At 45.2% G+C, this 25,719-nt stretch overlaps 1 protein-coding gene across 1 annotated transcript in view; it reads left to right on the forward strand.

The window, feature by feature from the left end:
• LOC109922660 (caskin-2-like) overlaps positions 1 to 25,719 on the forward strand; it is a 136,384-nt gene that overhangs the window by 18,115 nt on the left and 92,550 nt on the right. The window contains exon 2 of the mRNA XM_048611002.1: positions 913 to 964. Within this exon, the coding sequence (XP_048466959.1) occupies positions 913 to 964 (52 nt within the window). The remainder of the gene's footprint in view (positions 1 to 912; positions 965 to 25,719) is intronic.

A 25,719-nucleotide genomic window follows, 5' to 3' on the forward strand; every position in this document is an offset into this window, starting at 1 on the left:
GATGCTGCTTGGCCTGCTGTGTTCATCCAGCCTTGCACCTTGTTGTCTCTGAGCTGCTATTACAGGTGGGTTTCTCTCAGCAAAACAATAAACTGTGCGGCGATAACATGAGGGTGCGGCGTGAATACCAGTCATTGTTAGTCTTGCTGTTTGTGCTCTTCCAGATTCAGTTTGAAACCTATCAATGCCAAATAAGAATATTTGTTGCATGTACTTAGGTAAAATGAAAAGTTTTGTTTTGCATACAGTGTGATTACATTGTCATGTGGTTTAGAGAGCTCACCCTTGGGAGCTGTGCTAGACTTTTCAAAGTTAGTGTCCACTCGTTCTCCCTCTCTCTCCAATGCAGATACTGTAGCCCATTCTCACTCAAACAGATTGACCGATAATCACTCTCCCTGACAGTTATTGTGTCTCACTTTCTCTTATGTCTTTCACCATCTCTTTCGTGAAGTCTGTGTCTCTCACTCACTCTCTCATGGAGTTAGTGTCTCTCTCTCTCTCTCACTCTAATGGAGTCAGTCTCTCTCTCTCTCACTCTAATGGAATCAGTTTCTCAATCTCCCACAACAACGGTTTCATTTTTTCTCTTTCTCTCTCTCTCTTCCTCTCTAACAGAATCACTCTTTGATTCTTTCTAATGGAGTTATTGTATCTTTCTGTCTCTAAAAATAGTACTGAGTATGTGTGTGTGTCTCTCTCTAACAGTGTTACTGTGTCTCTGACAGTGTTACTGCGTCCCACTCTCTCTGAGAGTATTATTGTGTCTCACTGTCTCAGAGTGTTATTGTATCCCACTCTCTCTGAGAGTATTATTGTGTCTCAGTCTCTCTGAGAGTATTATTGTGTCTCAGTCTCTCTGAGTTTGTGTTGTCCAGTTTCATTGACATTCTCCTTTCTCCTGTTTTACAGAGCTGTTGGGCTCCACAAAGCGGTTGAATGTTAACTATCAGGATTCTGACGGGTGAGTGCCACATCCTCCTGGTTACGTTAACCCCGTGCCATCTCTCAGTGCCATAAATCAGTCCTTGGTGCGGGTTAGGAAAATGCCCCAGGCAACAGTTTCAATCTCTCTAAGCAGCCCATGCTGGTTATCTGAAGAGGGCATCACCTCTGTTTGGGGAAAGCCTGACAGAGCATTTCCCTGGTATTTGTTTACACATAACAAGGCGATGATACCTGTCCTGTTGATTCTGTGTTTGATAACATTGAACACGGTGTGAGTATTGGAACATGACCTATGTTACCCAATCCCTGAGAGCTGTGATCAGCTTGAACTTTGAAACAGACGTAACTTGCAGACTCCAGTTTACAAGAAACGAAGGATCTAAAATAGACAAACAAGGAGGCCATTTAGCCCTTTGAGCCTGTTGTACTGTTCAATTTGATTCTGGCTGATCTGTACATCAACTGTATTGACTGCATCTGCTACTGCTCCACACCTCTCGATATCCAACAAAAAACTCTGTCTTAGAGGTTCCAGCTGAACCCTCTCGACTCTTCAGGCCAACAGAGATAGGGTTAGGGTTTGGATATTATCATATTTAGTGGAGGTAACTGATGGTATCAGATACAGGACACACATGACCAGTTGATGAAGTTCAACTGCTGGACATGTCTCTGTAAGCTGAAAACAGAAGTCGTTGGACACTAAGTGGTGGTCTGTCAATTGTCTGAAAGGGAGGAAATATTTGTGTGTGAGGCAGGTTCTGATGAAGGGTTGCACACAGAGCCTAAATCTGTCTTTTCCTTGCTGACTGACCTCATGTGCCCATCCAGCATTTTCAGACTTCTTTTTTTGCTTTCGTACTCAAGGGACTGAATAAAATGACCACTTGATGAAACTGTCTTCTCTAGAGTTCCCTCTTGTTTTAATTGTGAGTGTGTGGGTGATTTCGTTGAGGGGAATGGCTCTTTGCTTTATAAGTACTGCCTGGCCAATGCACGTGGCGCTGATATGGCCTTTGGGAGGGGAAATGGCTATGGCTCCTCATTTACTGCCCACTGTCTCGGTCCCCCACATGCCATCCTTTATTTACGTCAGTCCAAATAACAGGCTTCCTCAGAATGTTTAGCCACAGCGGGCATCACAAAAGATTGACTCCGAAATAACTTCACAGGGGCTGGTATCCCATCACTGAGTCACCCCTCATTTACATGTCCTTGACACCAACCCAGCTCCTTCAGAGCCAGCTCTCAGAGTGAGCAGAACCTCTTACACTCCTGTTTATATCTGTCAGCCAGGGCTCCCTGATTGGACCAGGTTAACAGCCCCAATCAGGGAACTCATATTCTATGAGGTATACCTGGGCTGACCTCGTTACAGTCACTGCAGACTCCTCATCCACTTCCTGTCCATCATTTCCTTCCAGCGCCATGGGAGGTTCCAAATTAGACTGTAGCTTTGTATTTGATTCCTCTACTCTCCCATGTGTTGCTCTCGGGAGCTGTGACCCTTGCCTTTCATTGGATATGTTGGATATTTTGCTTTGATTTGATTTATTGTAGTCACATGTACCTAAGTACAGTGAAAAGTTTTGTTTTACGAGCAGTACAGGCAGATCATAGCAAACAAGGACATACAGATCATAGGGCACTCAGACAGAACAAGGCATACAAGGTTATGACAGCACAGATAGAACAAGATTATGCAAGAGGGAGCTGCTATAGCAAGGGTAGGTCAGGGATGTGGTGCTAATGTCACTGGATAGTCATCCAAAGCCTAGGCTAGTGCTGTGGAGGTATGGGTTCAAATCCCACTTTAGCAACTCTGAATTTAAATTCAGTTAATTGGATGGGCTATAAAATCTGGTCGTAAATAATGGTGCGATGGCAACTGTTATCAATTGTTGTAAAAACACATCATGCTCACTAATGTCCCTGAGGGATGGAAATCTGCCATCCTTACCTGATCTGGCCTACATGTGACCCCAGACCCACAGCAATGACTCTTACCGGCCCTCTGGGGCAATTAGGGATGGGCATTAAGTGCTGGTCTAGTCAGTGGTGCCAACATCCCATGAACGAATCCAGAAAAAATATTAATTCTGATGTTCTTGTGAGCAGGGGTTTTGTCATTATTACCGATCCTGCAGACTTTGGCAATGCATTTGGAGAAACAGCTGGGCTGAGGCAGCTTGTGTAGTAAAACTAAGAAGCATAAATGTAAGAGGCGCCAGTAAATTCAATCGGAAATTCTAGAGAAACCGCTGCGCTTAGGGACTGCTGAGAATGTGAAGGAATTGTCGACGTGAGTGAGAGGTGCAGATGTGTTTAAGAAGAAGCTGGAACCAGTAGAAGGGCTGACAACGGAGATGACGTGGAGGTTTTTCTTTATTCTGTCATGGAACGTGGGCATCATTGGCAAGGCCAACACTTAGAGTCATAGCGTTGTACAGCATGGAATCAGACCCTTTGGTCCAACTCGTCCATGCCGACCAGATATGCTAAATTAATCTAGTCCCATTTGCCAGCATTTGGCCCATATCCCTCTAAACGCTTCCTATTCATGTCCCCATCCAGATGCCTTTTAAATGTTGTCATTGTACCAGCCTCCACCACTTCTTCTGGCAGCTCATTCCATGCCTGCACCACCCTCTGTGTGAAAAAGTTGTCCCTTAGGCTCTTTTTATGTCTTTCCCCTCTCACCTTAAACCTGTACCCTCTTGTTTTGGACTCCCCTACCCTGGGGAAAAGACCTTGGATATTCACCCTATCTATACCCCTCATGATTTTATAAAGTTCTGTAAGCCCACCCCTCAGCTTCTGATGCTCCAGGGAAAATACTCCAAGTCTATTCAGCCTCTCCCTATAGCTCAAACCCTCCAACCACAGCAGCATTCTTGTAATTCTTTTCTGAACCCTTTCAAGTTCAACAACATCTTTCCTTTGGCAGGGAGACCAGAATTGCACTTAGTATTCCAACAGTGGCCTAACCAATGTCCTATACGACCGCAACACAACATCCCAACTCCTGTAGTCAATGCACTAATCAATAAAGGCAAGTGTACCAAACACTGCCACCTCTACCCTGTCTATCTGTGACTCCACCTTCAAGGAACTATGAATGTGCACCCCAAGGCCTCTTTGTTCGGCAACACTCCCCAGGAACTTACCATTAAGGGTATAAGTCCTGCCCTGATTTGCCTTACCAAAATACAGCACCTCACATTTATCTAAATTACTTGTGACCCATCCTAAATTGCCATTGGACTCAGTGGTTTGCTGGGCTGGTTCAGAGGGAATTAACAGTCAACCACATTGCTGTGGGTTGTGAGTCACATGTAGGCCAGACCAGGTAAGGATGGCAGATTTCCCTCACTGAAGGACATTAATGAACCAGATGGGTTTTTATAACCATTGACAGCCTTGGTAATGATGACCATGAAACTAGCTTTCAAAACTAGATTTATCAATTAATTGATTTTAAATTCCACCAGTTACTGAGATTACCCATTGGCAAGATTTGAACCCGTGCCCTCAGGTCATTAAAATAATCCTGCAAATGCTAGGAATCCGAAGTTAAAAACACGAAGTACTGGAGAAACCCAAGAGGCATAGCAGCATTTGTGAGGCAAGAAACAGAGTGCGATATAATTCTTTTTCAGAATGCCACTATGTCACCATTCATTCGAGCAGTTGAAATGACCTTGTATGCATGGCCAGGCTGAAAAAAAACTGAAAGAGCTCCAGACTGAAGTGATCGGCTGCACTTTGCGAAGAGGTAGAACCTGCAGAGAGGAGCTGCCAACTGCTTGTTAACCTTGTTAGGAAATGGGAACAACCCAGAGAGCAGGAGACATTGCCCTGGAGGCTTGCTGGCTGCTTTCTCTCAGCAGCTGGACTGTGTCTTGGCTGCGGCTCGAGTCCCCATGTTTCACTGCAGATGTGTGAATGAACAGTGGGGACGGTGTCTAGGCGGCCATTCTGTTAGCTATGGCACAGCTGCTGAACGAAACCAGTCGTAGTGCTGACATCTGTCTGCAGGCTTGGAGAGACCAACCGGAGTGTTGGTTCTGATTAATGTGTCTGCTATGGGGCCCCTGAAAGCTGAATCAGTGCTGGGAGACAGGGCAGGAGGCAAAGGGAACGCTCATAGCTGCCTGCCATTGATTGTCAGCCCAGAGAACACAGCGGTAACGGCAAATTCTGAGCTCTTTCAAGATGTGGGGCTGCAGGGATTAGGGAAAGAGGTGAGTATAAGTTGCAGTAGCAGGGGTAGGTAGGCTATTATGTCCCTTGAACCAGCTCCGCCATTCACTATAATCAGGGTCAATCTGTTTCAACTCCACTTTCTCATCTACTCCCCATATTCCTTGATCTGCTAAGAGATTTGTCTATCTCGGGCAGTCCCAGTCAGGCATTGGCAACCCTTTAAGATAGAGAATTCCAAAGGATTCACAACCCTATCTCCTCCTCTTTTTCTGAAATAATCTTTCTGTTATCCTGAGACTGTATCCTGTGTTTTAGATTCCCTGTCCACAAGAAACAATTTCTCAGTGTCTACCCTGACGGTACAGCTTCAGAAATGTTGTTTTTAAATGAACTCATGGGATTTGGGCTGGGCCACCATTTATTGCCCATCCCTAATTGCCCAGAGGGTAGTTAAAAGAATCAACGATATTACCTCAGATCTGGAGTGGCTTGTAGACCAGAGCAGGTAAAGGTAGGGGGGTTATTTCTGACAATCGACAACAGTTGCATGGTCGTAATTAGATTCTTAATTCCAGATTTTTTTAATCACGTACAAATGACAAGATTTCAACCCAGGTCCCAGAACATTAGCTGAGTCTCGAATTAGTGTCTAATGATAACACCACTAGGCTGTCGCCTACCTGTATGAGCCTGGCATGTGAGTGTTGGTCCTTTACTTGCCCTCAGCACTTGTTTCGTGTCGTGTTGCCGAATCTAACCAGCTCGGAACTGAGCTCAGCTTTTCTTCCTCTCCATCACGTAAAGGAACAGAGGGAAAACATTTTTAAAAAATTTACATTTATAGAGCAGCCTTAGTCCCTCGACGTGTTTAAAAAGAATTTGAAAAATGTTGCGTAGAATTTCTCATAATCACCAGATGCTTCAAGGCACTTTACAGCCAATGAAATAATTCTGATGGGTAGTCATTGTTAAAATGTGGCAAACATTGCAACCAGTTTGCGTACAGCAAGCTCTCACAAATGATGTGATAATGACTAGATCATTTATTTTAACGTCGTTGATCGAGGGATAAATATTGGCCAGGATTCCCGGCATAACTTCCCTGCTGTTCTTCAAAATAGTGCCACGGATGTCTTTTAAGTCCATCCGAGCAGGAAGGGGAGTTATGGTTTCATGTCTCATCAGAAAGACATCACCTCTGACAATGCAGCACTCCCTCGGTGCTACACTGGAGTGAGAGAGCCTGGAGTTTTATTTCCGAATCCCGCAGTGAGTCTCAGCCCTATGATATGAGGTGGGTGCACTGCCAACTAAGCAATGACTGATCCACCAATAAATTACTTCTTAAGGTGTAGCCACCATTGCAATTAGGTGTGTGCCAGCACATTTGTGCACTCATCAAGATCCCACAAACATTACTGTGGTGATGACTGGATAATCTGTTTCGGTGGTGTCAGTTGAGGGGTTTTATAGACACTGGAGCCAACTCCTTGCTCTTAGAGTCATGGATTCAAACAACACGGAAACAAACCCTTCAGTCCAACCAGTCCATGCCGAACATAATCCCAAACTAAACTGGTCCCACCTGTCTGCTCCTGACCCATATCCCTCCAAATGTTTCCTACTCAAGTCTTTCAAATGTTGTAATTGTGCCCACATCTACCACTTCCTCAGGAAGTTCATTCCATACATGAGCCACATGTCTTTTTTTTTAAATATATAAATCTCTCCCCTCTCACCTTAAAAATGTGCTGCCTAGTCCTGAAATCCCCCATCCTAGGGAAAAGGCTCTACATTAACAGTGAGGTGAGAGTGGCAGCCCTTAATATCAAGGCTGCATTTGACCGAGTGTGGCATCAAGAGGCCCTAGCAAAACTGGAGTCAATGGTTATCAGGGGGCAAACTCTGGTGGTTGGAGTAATACCTGACAAATAGGAAGATGGTCCATGGTTGTTAGAGGTCAATCATCTCAGCTCCAGGACATCTCTGCAGGAGTTCCTCAGGGTAGTGTCCTAGGCCCAACCATCTTCAGCTGCTTCATCAATGACCTTCCCTCCATCATAAGGTCAGAAGTGGGGATGTTCATCGATGATTGCACAATATTCAGCACCATTCGTGACTCCTCAGATTCTGAAGCAGTCCATGTTCAAATGCAACAAGATCTGGACAATATCCAGGCTTGGACTGGCAAGTGGCAGGTGACATTGGCGCCACACAAATGCCAGGTTACGACCATCAATAATAAGAGACAATCTAACCACCACCCCTTGACATTCAATCTGAATCCCCCACTATCAACATCCTGGGGGTTATCATTGACCAGAAACTCAACTGCACTCACCACATGAACACAGTGACTACAAGAGCAGGTCAGAAGCTGGGAATACTGTGGTGAGTAACTCACCTCCTGACTCCCCAAAGCCTGTCCACCATCTACAAGGCACAAGTCAGGAGTGTGATGGAATACTCCCCACTTGCCTGGATGGGTGCAGCCCCAACAACACTCAAGAAGCTCGACACCATCCAGGACAAAGCAGCCCGCTTGATTGGCACTACATCCACAAGCATCCACTCCCTCCACCACCGACGCTCAGTAGCAGCAGTGTGTACCATCTACAAGATGCACTGCACAAATTCATCAAAGATTTTCAGACAGTGCCTTCCAAACCCAGGACCTCTTCCATCTAGAAGGACAAGGGCAGCAGGTACGTGGGAACACCATCCCCTCCAAGTTCCCCTCCAAGCCACTTACCATCTTGACTTGGAAATATATCGCCGTTCCTTCACTGTCACTGGGTCAAAATCCTGGAATTCCCTCCCTAATAGCATTGTGGGTCAACCCACAGCAGGAGGACTGCATCGGTTCAAGAAGGCAGCTCACCACCACCTTCCCAAGGGCAACTAGGTATGGGCCAGAAATGCTGGCCAGCCAGCGACATCCATGTCCCACAAATGAATAGAAAATAAAAGAACCATGGGATCTTTTATGTATATTTCTGATTGCTGTATCCATGCACCAAAGCATAATTAATCTGCCATGAAGGTCTTTGGACTGTTTTTGTTTATTGTGATGCCGCCTTAAAGTTCCTTCTATCCTTTGGTTTACCCTGAACCTGATCGACAGCTCATCGTAATGGGTGATGGGTGTTTGCTGATATGATTCAGGGAGATCAGGCAGTGTTGTCTTGTCTGTGAACTGTTGCCTGAAGTGAATGAGTCAGATTTGAAAATATTTCACCAAAGCACACCCGTCCGCAGTTCAATTGACAGAGTTTAAGCCGAGCCTCGAGTCTGTTCCTGCTCGCTGTGTCGAGGTGGATGAATAACAAACCTGTAAGAAGTCTCCTGTCATGAGTTAGGAATCCCAGCAATCTGATATTTAAAGGGCCAGTTGTACACCATTGGGCAGTGTTGCCATATCACTACCTTCTAGCAAGGAAAGACAGTCAATACAATTGTACAGTGACTACACCATTAGTTTGAGAATTGGAGTCATAAACTGCCCTCTTTCTGTTGCCTGAGACCACGCTTAACCTTAATTATTCAACGTTTTAATTGGATCCGTGGCTCGGGTTGCGGTTGGAGTCATTGGTTAGTTCGCTGAGCTGACTGGTTTTTATGCAAACATTTCGTCTCCCTTCTCGGTAACATTGTCGGTGCTGTGTAGCCTCTATTGAAGCTCTATTGTTCTGTCCCACTCTGAATTTGTATGTCATGGTGGGCAGTCTTGTTTCTGGTTTTGTACTGTAGTGGTATGTAGATGGGGTCTATTTCAACATGTTTGTTAATTGCATTGGTGGTTGAAAACCTGGCCTTCAGGAAATCTCCTGCTTGTCTTTGTCTTGCTTGTCCTTGTACTGTAACTTTGTCCCAGTCAAACTGATGTCCTCCCACTATTTGATATGATTTATTATTGTCACATGTGCCTGGGTACAGTGAGTAGTTTTGTGTGCAGCACAGGCTGATCGTACCATACAAAGTGCATGAGGGTCATAGAGCGAAGAATGCAATGTTACGGCTGCAGAGAAAGTGCACAAAGAGCGAGATCAACATTAAATATAAAATTTGAGAGGTCCATTCAGAAATCTAATAACGGCAGGGTAGAAGAGGTTCTTGAATCCATTGGTATGTGTGTTTAAGCTTCTTCCTCTAACGCCGTCAGTATACCTTTGTATTCCTTTCTCCCTCATGAGCTTGTCTAGATTTCCCTGTGTCTACTTTGTTCAGAACGTAGGAGCAGGAGTAGGCCATTCAACTGCTCTGCTATTCAGTACAAGTCATGGCTGGTCATTCATCTCAATGGCCCTTTCCCATGCTATCCTGTAGACATTGTTTGCAAGGACTCTGTATAGACCTGCAAACAATGGTTATCCTAACAGCTTTGTCCACCAATGTCTGGCAAACAAACAACATCAAGAAGATGCCCCAACACACTTGCCACCCTACCCTGTTAGAAACACATCAGAACTGACTACAAGACTCCTGCGACCTCTTGGAATAAGGAAAGCACACAACCCAACAGCCACACTTCACCAGTTACTTTCAAAGACAAAAGACCCCCAATCTCACAATGAGCAGGACAAATGTGACATACAAAATACCATGCAGCAATTGCGAGAAACACTACATAGGACAGACGGGCAGGAAACTCGCTGCTCGGATACATGAACACCAACTCGTAGCAAAACAGCGCAACGAACTCTTCCTCGTTTCAATACACTCTGACATAGAAAGACATCAATTTAACTGGGACAAAGTTACAGTACTAGGACAAGCAAGAGAAAGACAAGCATGAGAATTCCTGGAGGCCTGGTTTTCAACCACCGATGCAATTAGCAAACACGTTGAAATAGACCCCATCTACGTGCCACTACGATACAAAACTGGAAACTAGACTGCCCACCATGACAGGCCGGACCATATAAATTCAGAGTGGGACAGAACAATAGCGCTTCAATGGAGGGTACACAGCACTGACAATGTCACCTAGAAGGGAGACGAAATGTTTGCATGAAAACCGGTCAGCTCAGCAAACCAGCCAACAACTTACTCATTCAACTTGTCTAACTGCTGAAAGGAAAGCCATGGGTGAATACAGTTCATGAATGACTCAGCCCCAAGGCAATATGGAGGACTGCCCTCTCACAGCAGACACCCCAGACTTGACCAGTCATTTCCCAGCATCCTCTTTCTGCCTTCCAGCTTTGGTTACACTCTTACCTTAGACTCACCAGATTATATGGGTTCAGGCCCTACTGTTGGGCACAGAAACTTGAATGCACCATCCAGACTGACACTGCAATGCGGGACTGAGAAATATTGTCATTTGAATGATGCATGAAACTGAATTCTCGTCCATCTTCTGAGGTGACCGCAGGTGATGACATGGGAATGATCAAAGGAGAGAAAGGGAATTTCCATCCTGAATCCCGGCCACTATTTATTCCTTGTCAAGATCTGTAAAACAGATTGTCTGGCCAATTAAATCCATTGTTTGTGGGATCGCACTGTGCACACATAGGCTGCCTCGTTTCCCGGATTAAAGCAGCAACTGCAATTCAAAACAATACTGTATTGGCTGTTAAATGCTGATGAACACGAACAGGAAAGATCTGCATTTATATAGCACTTCTCACAACCAGTGATCTCACAGCATGTTGCAGTCGATGAAATATTTCCTGAAAGGTGCTCACGGTGTAGCAGTGTAGGAAATGCAACAGGCAGTCTGTGCACAACGAAAATGTGGTAAAGGCCAGATACTCTGTTTCTGTGATGTTGATTAAGGGATAAATATTGACTAGGATGCCAGGAATAGCTTGTCTGCTCTGATCTGAAATGTTGCCATGGGACCTTTTACACCCATCTGTGCAGGCAGACAGGGGTCTCATTTAATGTCTCACTTGAACAGCATCCCTGACAGTGCAGCATTCCCTTACTACTGTACCGGAGGGTCAGTCTTGATTTGTGTGAGCAAGGGGCAAGTATGCAACCAGCTGAGCCCTGGCTGAAAGGTGCGACAGTGCAGGCTGACACACCAGTGCAGGACTGAGGAAATGCACTATTGGCTTTTGAACGAATTAAATTGAATCTTCATCCAACTTCTGTAGGTGAACACTGACATGGAATTATTGAAGAAGTGAAACAGCAATGCAAGTCTTTAATGTTCATTAGGGTCAGTCTGGCTGCTTTTGTGGCTAACAGTATAGATTGAACTTAACAAATGGGCAAGTTTATATTTCAATTAAAAAAGTTTAAAAAAGTAATACTTGGACTTCTTGGATATTGTCTGTCTAACGCATGTGACTCTGCTGCCAACGGAGATGTTTCAAAATGAGAAAGGACAGAGCTGTTTAGAGAGCCACTTCGGGAACGTGTTCAAAAGATCAACGGACTTTAATAATTGGAGCAAAACAAGGGTAGGGTGGAAAAGTTTTTAGACAACAGGGACAATTTGAACAGAAACAGTGGAGAAGGCTGAATCTGTAATAGTTTTTAAACGGAAGAATTTGAATAATAAAAGTGTAAGGGTAAGGGAAGTGGGGATAGGAAGGTACAATGGGCAAGTAGGGGCATATCAAGTTTACTCTGCCATTCACAAAATCATGGCTGTTCTTTCTCAATGCCATTTTCTCACACTATACCCATATCCTTTGATATATTTAATGTCTAGAAATCCTTCAATCTCTAACCCGAATGTAATCCACGTGTCCGATGGTGTAGAGCATTCCAAAGATTCACACCCTCTGAGTGAAGAAATTTATCCTTATCTCAGTCCTAAATGCTTTGTGCTTACTCTGGGACGGCGTCCCCTGGTTTTAGACTCCACAGAGTGGGACAGACCCTGTCACGACACTGTAAGAATCTTGTATGTCTCGACGAGATCATCTCTCATTCTTCTTGAGAGAATACAGGTTCCGTCTCCCTATTTTCTCCTCACAGGACAAACCCACCATCGCAGCAATCAATCCTGTGAACCTTTGTTGAACCCACTCAAAGGCGAGTAGATCCTGCCCTGGGTAAGGAAACTAAAACAGCGCACGGTACTCCAGGTGTGGGCTCGTCAAGGTTTGATACAGCTGCAGTCAGACATGGCTACTCCTGTACTTGAATCCTCTTGTAATAAAGGCCAGTGTACCATTTTCTTTCCTAACTGCTTGCTGCACCTTTATGTTAACTTTCAGTGACTCATAAACAAGGACACCCAGATCCATTTGGAAATCAACACTTCCCAATCTCTCTCTGTTTAAGAAATGCATTTCTGAATTTCCTATCAAGTTCAACTTCACATTTATCCCCATTAAATTCCCGCTCTCTCCTCCTGCAGAACTCTAGCATTCTAGGATCTGTTGAGCAATGGCTTGTTTACAGATTTTTAGTCAGGCATTTTCTTCTAGGCTTTTGTTTTTCTAATGTCTATCAGAGCGTAGATATCAGCTAAAGCAAATGATGTAGGATGTAGTCAGGTTGTGGCTTGCAGAGAGGAATTTGAAGTAGTTTACATTGAGACAGCTCCAGCCGAGACAGCAACATAATGGAGCTCCTTTTCGCAAGTCACTATCCTAGCGTGTGGCTCAGAGCTGCCTGGGGGCTGTGTTTTTTAAACAGTGTGGTGAAGTTTTCCTTCAGACAGTTGTCAGTGTGGCCTGGGGGCGTTGGGGGGTGTGGGGGGGTGGTGGTTGGGGTGCGGTGATGGTGGGCAAGTGTGATATTTCAAGCAAGTGTGACAGACCTAAACAAACACTATTAACTCAGCTCTCACTGCTGTGTAGTAAATCCTATTGATGTGAACTCACAAGGCACCGGAAGTGAGTGAGTATACCTCAATGGCTGTGGTTCTTCAGATCCTGGGCAAAGCGGGTAAAATAGCCAATCTTTCCCCTGCTAATCACTGTCAGGAAATACAGTGTTAGCTCCAAATACAACTTTTGTGGGCGACAGAATAGAATTTGTCATTGTTGCCATTCCCAACATTATCTCATGAAGCCCCTGCCCTGCATAATGTATTTCGGTTCAATTTAGATACGTGCTGTCTGCTTTAAAAATAATCTCTGCACCAATCAACTCGTTCAAGCCCAGAAGTTTATGAGTTACTGCAGCTACCTAAAACCCTAATAGCTTCCTAAATTATTTTTCAATGTCACCCCATTTTAACACATTAAAAATTAATACAACCCCAAATGTCATCAAGAACAGAACAGCAATAAACTGCAAAGGAATATTCAGTATATAATTATAAGTTTACATATCATAATCAAGATAAAAGTATAAAACTGTTTTCAAAAGCGTTTCGTAAAACTTATTATTTTATGTACCCACCAAACCATCGAATTGCTTGAGCTGTTCAGATCAGGAATTCAGCTTGGGAGCAGAGGCTGGGGGGTGTTATGGTAGCTGGTGTTGGAGCTCAAGTTGTTCCGCAGCACCAAGGTAGTGGGATTGGCACAGACAGGCTGTAGCTGATGTATTGATGCCAGATTCATGAACAGGGCCCATCACGATCTCACAAAACATTTTGGAAATTTGAACTTTGTTCAGGATGTTGTGTAAATATAGGGCCTTAAACCGTTGACTGACAGCACAGTGATAAGTAATGCCTGGGCTTTTAATTTTATTGTTCACTCTGAAACTCCAGTGCCGTCCTGTGAGGGAATTCTGCACAGATCTTTCAGGTAGGACACTGAACATAGGCCATTAGGTGAACAGAATGTTTCCTATGGCACTAGCGCAGAGAATGGGACTGTTCTTCCTTAGTGTCCTTGGTCCATATCTATCTCTCACGTTATCCCAGTGATTTTTCTGAGACCTTATGTACAAACTGGTTGCCGTGCCTTTTTCTGTTACGACAATGATAGATCATCAGGAAATATTTCGTCATCTCTAAAACACTTTGGGACATCCTAAAGTTAATGAAAGATTGAAGTATTTTTTTCTGTGTTTTGTTCTTTGTCTTTTCTCCCTCTTTTTTTCCTTCCTTCCTGTCACTGTTTCCCTATTTTCTTTGCTTAATGTTACCCTGTCCTTCTCCTGTCCCGTTTCTCCTTTGCCCTCCCTTGTGCCCTCTAGAGCTCTGAAAGCCGTCGTGATGGTGAGGTAATGGGAAATGGCCCTACTTCCTTTCCCTCTGTCTGCCTCTCTTGTCTCTCCCCTGCTCTCAAAGAAAAGCACAGCGTATTGAAGCACTCCTGTATCAGTCTAGTTCCCAGCCCCTCTGGCTGACAGTTCAACCTTTGCGGACGGAGCTGGGGCTGTGAGAAGCTCCCTGAGAGAACAATGGGCACCATTTATTGAGCTCATCACAGCTCCCCACTCCGTCTCCAAGCTGAAGTCCAGGGAAGACGGTATCAAAAGGCATCGAAATAGAACCGGGCAGGGAGGGGCCTAGGCCTGTGAGTGACAGCTACAGAATGGTCTTCCCTGTACCAACCCCAACTTTAATGAGGGGTTAAAGGAAAAAAAAAGCAGGATTTGAGGTAAAAATTGATCACAATCTCTGAAACCATGTTTAACATTCATACAGCCAGCCAAAATCAGAAAGGGCAAAATATTCTATTCATCAGGTGACCAACAGGTTTCAACCTGGAGCAATCTTGGAAAGGAATTGGCTTTTCGAAGCATGGAAAGGATTTGATTCGAATTGTGCACATTTGGCCTCTTGTCTCTCTCCATCCTGGTCTAATGTTAAGGAGGAGGGCAACTCCTTAATCAATTTACTCCTGGATGGGCTGATATTTTAAACTGCTGAGGTTGTACAGGACATTGGTGAGGTCTGTTCTGGAGTGCTGTGTCCAGTTCTGGTCTTCCTGTTATAGGGAGGATATTATTAAACTGGAGACGGTTCAGAAGAGATTTACCAGGACGTTGCCGGGTATGGAAGGTTTGAGTTATAAAGAAAGGCTTGGATAGGCTCGGATGTTTTTTCACTGGAGCATAGGAGGTTGAGAGCTGACCTTATAGAGGTTTATAAAATCATGAGGGGTATAGATAGGGTTAATGGTAGTTGTCTTTTCCCTAGGGTGGGGGATTTCAAGATGGGGGCATATTTTTATGGTGAGAGGAGAGAGATTTAAAAGAGACATGAGGGGCAAATTTTTTACACAGAGGGTGGTTCGCGTATGGACTGAGCTTCCTGAGGAAGTGGTGGATGTGGGTACAATTACAACATTTAAAAGACATTTGGATGAATACATGAATATGAAGGGTTTAGAGGGATATGGGCCAGGAGCAGGCAGGTGGGACTGGTTTAGTTTGGGATTATGTTCAGCATGGACTGGTTGGACCGAAGGGTCTGTTTCCGTGCTGTATGACTCTATGACTCAATAAAGTTATTTTGTTTAGCGAATGCGAATGGTTTGAGGTGATCCCAGTTAATCAGTAGAGAGGACAGTATGCATAAGGAGTTTTCACTGGGGTCCAAGTGCTGGAGGACAGCTGCACAGGAGCCCTGACTTGATCTTTTTAATAAAGACTGCTCTTGCTGTGGAAGTTCAAAGTGTGCCGTTCAACAGATAGGCTTTGTCACACGGAACTTATTAGTGACTTCCTGTGAACCCAGTTCTTGATCCAAAAGGTGTCTGCTGGTGGATCTTGCTCAGGGAGGTTGCTGTACCTGGGGCACCAGATAGGAAATGGCTTTACAGATCGTCTTGTAGGGGTACGTGAGGTGCACTGATGGTTTTTCAATATACTTGATGGATGTGGGATTGCTTACTGGGTTGGCATTCTTTGCTTGTCCATAGTTGCCTCTTGAGAAGGTGGGGGTGAGCTGCCTTCTTGAACCGCTGCAGTCCATGTGTTGTAGGTTGACCCACAATGTTGTTAGGGAGGGAGGTTCCTGGTTTTACCCAGCTTGTGGGTTTTTGTCAGTCACTGGATGTGTGGGGAGTGATGTCTGAAAAGAGAGGAAGCTGGGAGATGGGCATTGAGCGGAGGATGAGCATAACTGACTGTGTATGTAATGTCAGACAGGGCTGGGCTGGGGGCTATGATTGGACAGATGCTGAGGTTTGGACTGTTGTGAGGCAGTGACCAACAAAGGCGCAGTATGTTTGTTTAGAGGCTTCTTCTGATTTTGATTTCTGCTGCTGTTTTCTTCAGAGATTCCCAGAAGCACAAAGTCCTACCAAGAGTCACCCCCAAGTATATTGGCTTGGGATCATGCTTTAGTTTATGGTCTCCGCATGTTGAAAGTGCTAGGATGGTTTTGTGTGTGAGCAAGTGTGTATAGTTGGAATTAAGAGCAGTTGATTCTACTTGTTGGTTGGGAGGGTGTGCTGTGAGATATAGGTACACCAGCTCGAATTGCCTTCCAACCGTCAACTGGGGCAACCCATGGCCATTCATTGAAGGAGAGGGAACGTCCTCACAGCTATCAGCAGCAACCCCCTGAGCCTAAATACAGCCCAAAGTCACAGTCTGCCCCTCGCTCGCTGCGAAGAGCAGTCCATTGTATGGCACATGGCCAGTGCTACTTTCATGACTTAAGCTCTTAATTCTGACTTTTCCCTCACTCTTGGATTTTTCCCTGACTTCTGGAATTTTCCCTCACTCTTGGACTTTTCCCTGGATCCGGGCCTTTTCCCTCGGTCCTGGATTTTCCCCCAGCTCCTGGGCCTCAGTAGGCCCACAGTGACCTCAGTTGCGCACGTACAGATTTATTCTGTCTGTCACCAGTAATTACATCACTGGACAGTTTGCTTAGGTAGCTGTTTTGATGGCCATCTTTGATTTGTGCCAATGACTCCATTTGGAGACAGTCTGAGGTGCAGGTTTAAGAATCAGTTTCCACATGGAGATGGAGGTAGTTTGTGGAAGGGAAAAGCAGTCTGCCCTGAGTCTATTTTTGTAGTGATTTTGAGACTAAGACCATACGAAACAGGAATGGGAGTGAGCCATTCGGCTCCTTGAGCCTCCTCCATCATTCAACAGAATCATGGCTGATCCGACATTCCTCATGTCCATTTCCCTGCCCTTTCCCCATAACCCTTGATTCCCTGACTGAACAAAATTCGAGCTATTCAGCTTTTAAATATACACAAGGACTGTTCCCCCGCAGCTCTCTGTGGCAGGCAGTTCTGAGAGAAGAAATTCCTCCTCATATCGTTCTGAAATTGGCACCCCTTTATTCTGAGACTGTCCCATGAGGGGAAACTTCCTCTCAGCATTTACCCTGTCAAGCCCCTTCACATCCTAGATGTTTCAATGAGACTATCTCTCATTCTTCTACACTCCAGTGAGTTGAATCCCAACCTGTTTAGCCTTTGCTCTTAAGGCAGTCCTCCGTACCGAGGATCATCCTACTGAAACTTCTCTGAACTGTCTCCAATGAAATTATACCTTTCCTTAAAAAGGGAACCAAAATTGCTTACAGTACAGTAGTCCAGCTGTGGTCTCACCAGCACCTTGTACTTGCAGTAAGACTTCCCTACTTTTATACTCTAACCTCGAACTAGCCCTCCTGACTGCCTGCTGCCCCTGGGTACTCGCTTTCTGTTTTGTGCACAATTAGAATCATAGAGATATACAGCATGGAATCAGACCCTTTGGTCCAACTCGTCCATGCTGACCGAATATCCTAAATTAATCTAGTCCCATTTGCCAGCATTTGGCCCATATCCCTCTAAACCCTTCCTATCCATATACCCATCCAGATGCCTTTTAAATGTTATAATTGTACCAGCCTCCACCACTTCCTCTGGCAGCTCATTCCATACACGCACCACCCTCTGTGTGAAAAAGTTGCCCCTTAGGTCCCTTTTATATCTTCCCCTCTCACCTTAAACCTATATCGTCTAGTTTTGGATTCCCCACCCCAGGGAAAAGACCGGACTATCCGTGCCCCTCATGATTATATAAACCTCTATAAGGTCACCCTTCAGACTCCGACGCTCCAGGGAAAATAGCCCCAGCCTATTCAGCCTCTCCCTATAACTCAAACCCTCCAACCCTGGCAACAACCTTGTAAATCTTTTCTGAACTGTTTCATGTTTAACACATCTTTCCTATAGCAGGGAGACCAGAATTGAACACAGTATTCCAAAAGTGGCCTTACCAATGTCCTGTACAGCTGCAACATGACACTCCGAACTCCTATATTCAATGCACTGACCAATAAAAGCAAGCGTACCAAACACCTTCTTCACTGTCCTATCTACCTATGACTCCACTTTCAAGGAACTATGAACCTGCACTCCAAGGTCTCTTTGTTCAGCAACACTCCCCAGGACCTTACCATTAAGTGTATAAATCCTGCCCTGATTGGCCTTTCCAAAATGTAGCACTTCACATTTATCTAAATTAAATTCCATCTGCCACTCCTCGGCCCATTGGATCAAGGTCCTGTTTAACTCTGAGATAACCTTCTTCACTGTCCACTACATCACCAATTTTCATGCCATCTGCAGACTCACTAACCATATGTCCTATGTTCACATCCAAATCATTTACATAAATGTCAAAAATCAGTGGACCCAGCACCAATCCTTGTGGCACACCGCTGGTCACATTTACCTCCAAGTCTCTTTGTGTTGCAGCTTTCTGCAATTTTTCTCTGTTTTGATAATATTCTGTTCTTTAGCTCTTCCTTCCAAAATGAACTTCACATTTTCCCACATTATACTTCATTTGCCAGCCTTTTGCCCACTTACTGAACCTATCATGATCTGTGTATGAGTAAGCCGATGTGGAAGACACTGGTTCTTCCTTTGGCGATGGGTGTTTACCAGACTGACATGGCCCTCCATATGGATGTATGGTACAAAGGATCAATGTTCACACCAATACCTGCATCAGTCGCCGGGGGCCACTGGGTAACCACATGATCCCAGCAACAGACTTGAATTCCGAAGGACTCCGGAAGAGCTCACTTTGTGCCACCCCCATCCCCCACGTCCTGCAATCTCAGAAGAGCCGCTCTCGTCACTGAGCAACCGTCTGGCTCTAGGACAATAGGGGACGGCCTCTGAATCTTACAAGTTCATGTTGGAGGGCTATTAACACATTGGCAAAGACCTGGCATCTTGCTGGTTTGTCGTCACCTAGTCCGTTTACCCACTGATGCAGTGGAGAAGCTTAATCATCCTTAAATTAAAAATAGAAATGCAGAAATTAGGAGCAGGAGTAGGTCCTTCAAACCTGCTCTGCTGTTCAATATGATCATGGCTGATCCTCTATCTCAATATCATATTCCTGCTTTCTCCCCATTCTCCTTGATATCTAAAAATGTCTCTGTCTCTTCCTTGAATACATTCAGTGATTTGACTTCCACAGGCTCCTTTGGTAGTGAATTCACAGGATCTTCTTTCAGTAAAGAAACCTTTCCCCATCTCAGTCCTAACTGGCCTACCCCATACACTGAGAGTATAGACCCTTGTTCCAGACTCCACAGCCAAGAAAAACATCCTCTCTGCATCTCGTCTGTCCAGCCCTGTTAGAATGTTATTCATTTCAATCAAATCCCCTCACATCCCTCTAAGCTGTAGTGAATACAGGCCCAGTCAAATCAATCTCTCCTCAGTCCTGCCATCCTCAGTATTAGCCTTGTAATTCTCTGCTGAACTGCCTTAATGGCAATTATGGCCTTTCTTGGGTAGTACCTTGTGTATGTTTTGTGTGTGTGTGTGCGTGTGAGTGTGTATCATGTGTGTGTGTGTGCATGCAATTGTGTTGTATGTGAAGTGTGTGTGTATTGTGTGCATGTGAGTGTGTGTGTGTATTTGATTTGATTTGATTTATGACTGTAATGTGTACCGAGATACAGTGAAAAGTGTTGTTTTATGTGCTTTACAGGCAGATCATACTATACAGTTGCATCAGGGTAACAGAACAAAGTGCAAGATACAATGTTATAGCTGCCGAGAGAGAGATCAACATCAACATTAACATTAAAGAGGTCCATTCAAAAGTCTGATAACAGCGGGAAAGATGTTCTTCAATCTGTTTGTATGTATATGCAAACTTTAGTCTTGTGTGTACAGACGTTGTGTGTGCAACTGTGTGTCATGTATGCATGTGTGTGTGAGGGAGTGTGATGTGGGCAAATATATGTGTGCACGTGTGTGTGTGCATGTGTGTGTGTGTTACTCATTAAACAGCTAAGAATTATCAAGCAAAGACAGATTTAGGGTGAGAGAGGGGATTAAATGAAAATGTTGTTAGAGGGGGCAAGATTGCACTCCTGCCCCTGTGGTTCCCACCCCTCTCTAAGGTACCTGGAGGTAGCAGCAGGACTCCGTGTGCTCCCTGTGTAAGAACATAAGGGCACAAACGTAGCTGGAAAGGAGGGGCGGGCAGTAGGATGGGAATCAGAGCCCTGTCCATGGTCCAGACCTACTGATGATCCCACAAGGGCCCACAATGCCAGTGGGCCCACAAGGACACACTCTGACCTGCTATCCGTGTGATTTCCCAAAAGGATACAGTTGTTTAGGAGCCAGCCTCCACCCCACAGTGAGGTGGACGGCTGTCAGGATATTCCCTACGAATCGGTGTGTACTGATACATTGAACTCCACCAGGATGCTCTGTCTGTCCGTGTCGGCCGCAGTGTGAGTGAGCTAACCCCCGGCACGGTATTGGGATCGGACTGTTCCCTCTGCTCCGATCTTGGTTATTTCTCACATTAGAGGCTCCTGTCTTTGGGCCAATGTTAAATAAAGCTGTGGCCGCAATGAGGACAGAGACTGAGAGGCCTGTGTGCCCTGGGCCTGAGCCTCTGAGGGAGAGTGCAAGGGGATGGAGCTCAGAGAGCTTTGGGACAGATGGATTACACTGAGGAATGAAATTTGTCCTCTCGTGGGACCATTGATGCCACTGGCAAATTAGAGGGAACATAGCTCCTCCATTCTCCACCCAGGATATGTGACGCATCCTCAGAGCCGAGTGCCATCCCTAGCATTAACCCTTTCAGAACTGTGATATTGTATAGCATGAAGAAACTCCCAGTTCACAGGCAGTGTCCATTCCTAAACAGCCTTCAGTCAGCTGAATTTTTATATCCATGTTACTATGCTCCATGGTATCGCCTGCCTTTATGAGAAATTCAGGGGGACAAGACATCCCCTTATGGTTGGTAAACACTAAAACAACAAAAAGTATCTGTGCTGCTGTAAGGGCCCCTCAGTTCTAACGGGCCATTGATAAGGACTGGAAGGTTTGGGGAGAAGCTGGATAGGCTGGGACTTTTTTCACTGGAGCGTAGGAAATTGAGGGGTGACCCTTATTAGAGGTTTATAAAATCATGAGGGGAGTAGAGAAGGTGAATAGCAAAGGTCTTTTCCCCCAGGTTGGGGGAGTTCAAAACTAGAGGGCTCAATTTTAAGGTGAGAGGAGAAAGATTTAAAAGGGACCGGAAGGGGCAGTATTTTTCACACAGGTGGTGTGGAATGAACTGCCTAAGGAAGCGGTAGATGCAGGTAAAGTTACAACATGTAGAAGACATTTGGATAGGTACGTGAATAAGAATGGTTTACAGGGATATGGGCCAAACGCAGGCAGGTGGGACTAGTTTAGTTTGGGAAACTTGTTGCTCAGTATGGACTGGATGGACCAAAGGGTCTGTTTCCATGCTGTATGACTGCGTAACTCCTGTAATGATGGGTCTCCGAGGGTCTGTAGTGTTGTTCAGCCAAAGCACCCAGCACCCCACGCTACCACCTCACTGCAAACATTAGACATGGGAGTGTGGGCAACTTCACAGTTCAATGAGGAACCTCTGAGGGACAGGAACTCCACCTGTTTTATTCCCACTGTCTGGAAGGGATTGTGCCAGAGTTTCTCACCCATACCCGCCTGCCCCTCACACACCAGAACTTCCAGCCTCCTGTTTCTCAGTCAACAGGTAAATCAGGAACAGAAACAGAAGTTGCTGGAAAAGCTCAGCAGGTCTGGCAGCATCTGTGAAGTTAAAATCAGAGTTAACATTTCGGGTCCGGTGACCCTTCCTCAGAACTGGACCCGAAACGTTAACTCTGTGTTTTCTTCCTTCACAGATACTGCCAGACCCGCTGAGCTTTTCCAGCAACTTCTGTTTGTGTTCCCGATTTACAGCATCCGCAGTTCTTTCGATTTTTAACAGGCAAATGCTGTTTGTTTGATTGTGGCATCAGTGTGAAGTTGCCTTATCAACACAAACAAATTCTTGTCTATTACCTGCCAGAGACGAGAGGCCTAAAGGCCTTGGCAAGAGACTACACTCGGTGCTTGTTGCAACAACATGACAAGGATCAAGAATCAGTACACTTGTAAAATGTTTCTATTCCTTTACTAAGGACGGGGATAAGAACAGACACGACTTGGCAGATGGAAATGGCGGTGGGATAATTGCCTGTTACAACCTGTGGTTACGATTAAGTTAAGATAAAACAAGAACCCTTGAAGAGGTTGATTTACAATCAGGCAGGAACCACAGAGCTGGGCTGGATGGTAGTATAGTAATTAAAGTTTGGGTGAAATGTGCATGCTGGAGTCTTTTGGCTGGCTGCCAAGATGTCATAAAGGGTGCCTTCCGTGAGATCTTTGGACTTGTGGCTTTTGTGGCTTGCAGGGAGTGTGAATGATGGGCTTTTTATTTGCTGTATTTCTACGTGGGTATGGTGCGCTGGCTCGGACTGTGGGTTAGATAAGAAAGAAAGTGATAGAAAACAGGTGCGAAATGTCAGGTTAATATAAACACATTCACTGTCACAGTGAAATGTACTTGTTAGCTCATTTGGCTCGATGGCTAGCATGTGGCTCAGAATGATGCCAGCATAGAATCATAGAGGTGTCCCCAGCATGGAAACAGACCCTTCGGTCCAACTGGTCCATGATGACTGGATATGCTAAATTAATCTAGTCCTATTTACCAGCATTTTGCCCATATCCCTCTAAACTCTTCCTATTCATGTACCCATCCAGATGCCTTTTAAATGTTGTAACTGTACCAGCCTCCACCACTTCCTCTGGCAGCTCATTCCATACAAGCGCCACCCTCTGCATGGAAAAGTTTCCCCTTAGGTCCCTTTTAAATCTTTCCCCTTCTCACCTTAAACCTATGCCCTCTTGTTTTGGACTCCCCTACCCCAAGGAAAAGACCTTGGCTATTTACCCTATCCATGCCCCTCGTGATTTTATAAACTTCTATAAGCTCACCCCTCAGCCTCTGATGTTCCAGGGAAAATAGACCCAGTCTATTCAGCCTCTCCTTATAGCTCAAACCCTCCAACCCTGGCAACATCTTTTCTGAACCCTTTCAAGTTTCGCAACATCTTTCCTACAGCAGGGAGACCAGTATTGAACACAATATTCCAAAAGTGGCCTAACTGATATCCTGTACAGCCCCAACATGTCCTCCAAACTCCAATACTCAATGCACTGACCAATAAAGGCAAGCATACCAAACGCCTTCTTCACTCTCCTATCTACCTGTGACTCCACTTCCAGGGAACTATGAACCTGCACCCCAACCTGTAGTGCAGGTTTCATTTCCATTCCAGTGGTCTGGAGCCTGTCTCCTGGCGCAGAACAGCAGTGGCAAAAATAACACTGCCAAGAACTGCCAGAGGAAATGCCTCAGGATGACACATCAGCAGACAATGAGCCAAGGAGCTTCCTTCAAGTTGTGGGATTGTAGAGAGGAACATCAAAATATTTCATATCCATGTGGTCAGAAAAAACTTGTGTCAAGGTTGGGCGGTGAGGACAGATGAGGCGGTGGACATGGTGTTGGACAGGAATTGGAGGAGGAAGGTAGAGAACTTGAAGAGTTGGAGTTAATAGGGCGTAACCAAGCCATTGACTGATTTGAAGACACGGCAGTAAATTTTAAAATCTTAAGTGTTCGGTGACTGGGAAGTCGGTGCAATGGGCAGGCGGGACACTTTGGACGGCTGGGTATCCATTCCATGGAACTTTGTTTTACTCCTGTGACCACAGAGAGTCACAATCCACTGGTCTGAATTCCAAAGCTGCTTTGTTTTAGTGGCTTGTATAGTCCATCAGAGACGGAGAAAGAGGAGTCACTCCCTCAGGGCCCTCCGCTGGGGGAAAGAAACCATCAGCAGCATGAGAAGGAGTTTGGCCCATTGACATGGCTGTTCCTGGTCATTTCCCAAGCTGATCAAGGTATCCAGTTGGATTTTGATTGAGGTCAACTTGTTGTTTCCACAGCTCCCACCTGCTTGATTAGTTCAAACATTTCTTTCTCTTGGAAGAGTAAAGACGCCTCTCAATATCTATTTACATTTGTCTTTCACTAGTATCTATTGATGTCCTTTGAAGTAATCGTCTTAATTTCTCTTACATACACCTTTTAACACGATCTGTAATTTGGTGCCATTCCCTTTTTTTAATCACCTTCTGTCTACACAGCTGCTTTTCCCGTTGTTCCAACTCCTTGAAGCTTCATGTTCAGATGGAGGGAGTGCCTATCGTTGGAGCCTTATTAAAAAGGGCGGTCTCTAGAATGGGTCATCATTTGATAGTGTTATGTTGGCCCTTACCCTGATAAAAATGTGGAGGATGGGACCGTGTTTAAAAACTTAATGGCTGGTGAAACATATCCCCAACATGTTTCATCTGCCAGAGTTCATTGGAGAGAAATTTAGGGATGGCCATTACGCTTACCATCAATTTTCCACGAGAGAATAAATTTAAGCAAGGCTTCTACAGTGCAATTGGGCAGGCTGTTACAGGGAATGGAAAGGGAAGCCCCAACGTGTTTGTGTTATTATGTGTGGCAGTACCTCGGCCCAGTAATCAGGATCTGGAGTTTTAGGGGGTCCGCTTGCTGTGCTCAGGCTGGAGGGAGGAGGGGACCCTGAGGTAGGGGAGGCACCGTGGCCCATACTTTCTGTGCCTGCCCTGGACCCCGTGATATCAGCAAAGCTCATGAAATTCATCGATTCCCGCATTTTGGGAGTTCAGCAGCATAAGAAAGTGATAAAAAGTGGATAGGGTGACGGGTAAATTTTCTGTCATATGAAATAAAGTCTTCTGATTGTTTATATATAGTACGTACAAAACTAATATTTTTTGAGTGTTGCCAGGAGTGTGGCGGTGAGACTAGGATTGAACCTCACACAGCCCTGCCCTAGGATTAATGGCAGAGAGCAGCCACTGAGCCGTTTGTTGTATTCTGTTTCACCCACATCCCAGGCCACCTATTCCATTGTTCACTCCTCTTCAGAATCAATAAAATACTGTGACTCCAAAAACAGCTCAAGAGGTTGGGAATCCTGCAGCGAGTTACTCACCATCTCATTCCCCAAAGACTGCACACCATCTACATAGCGTAAGTCCAGCGTGTGATCGAATACTCCCCACTTGCCTGGATGCGTGTAGCTCCAAAAACGCTCAAGTTTGATATCATACAAGGTACAGCAGCCCAGCTACCACCTTCAAGATCCCCTCACACCCCTCAGTAACAGCAATATATGCCACAGCAATGCAGGCACTTGCCCAGAGATAGTAGGAACTGCAGATGCTGGAGAATCTGAGATAACAAGGTGTAGAGCTGGATGAACACAGCAGGCCAAGCAGCATCAGAGGAGCAGGAAGGCTGACGTTTTGGGCCTCGACCCTTCTTCAGAAA

This window comes from Rhincodon typus, chromosome 23 (genome assembly GCF_021869965.1).
Source record: "Rhincodon typus isolate 14 chromosome 23, sRhiTyp1.1, whole genome shotgun sequence".
Lineage (NCBI taxonomy): Eukaryota > Metazoa > Chordata > Chondrichthyes > Orectolobiformes > Rhincodontidae > Rhincodon > Rhincodon typus.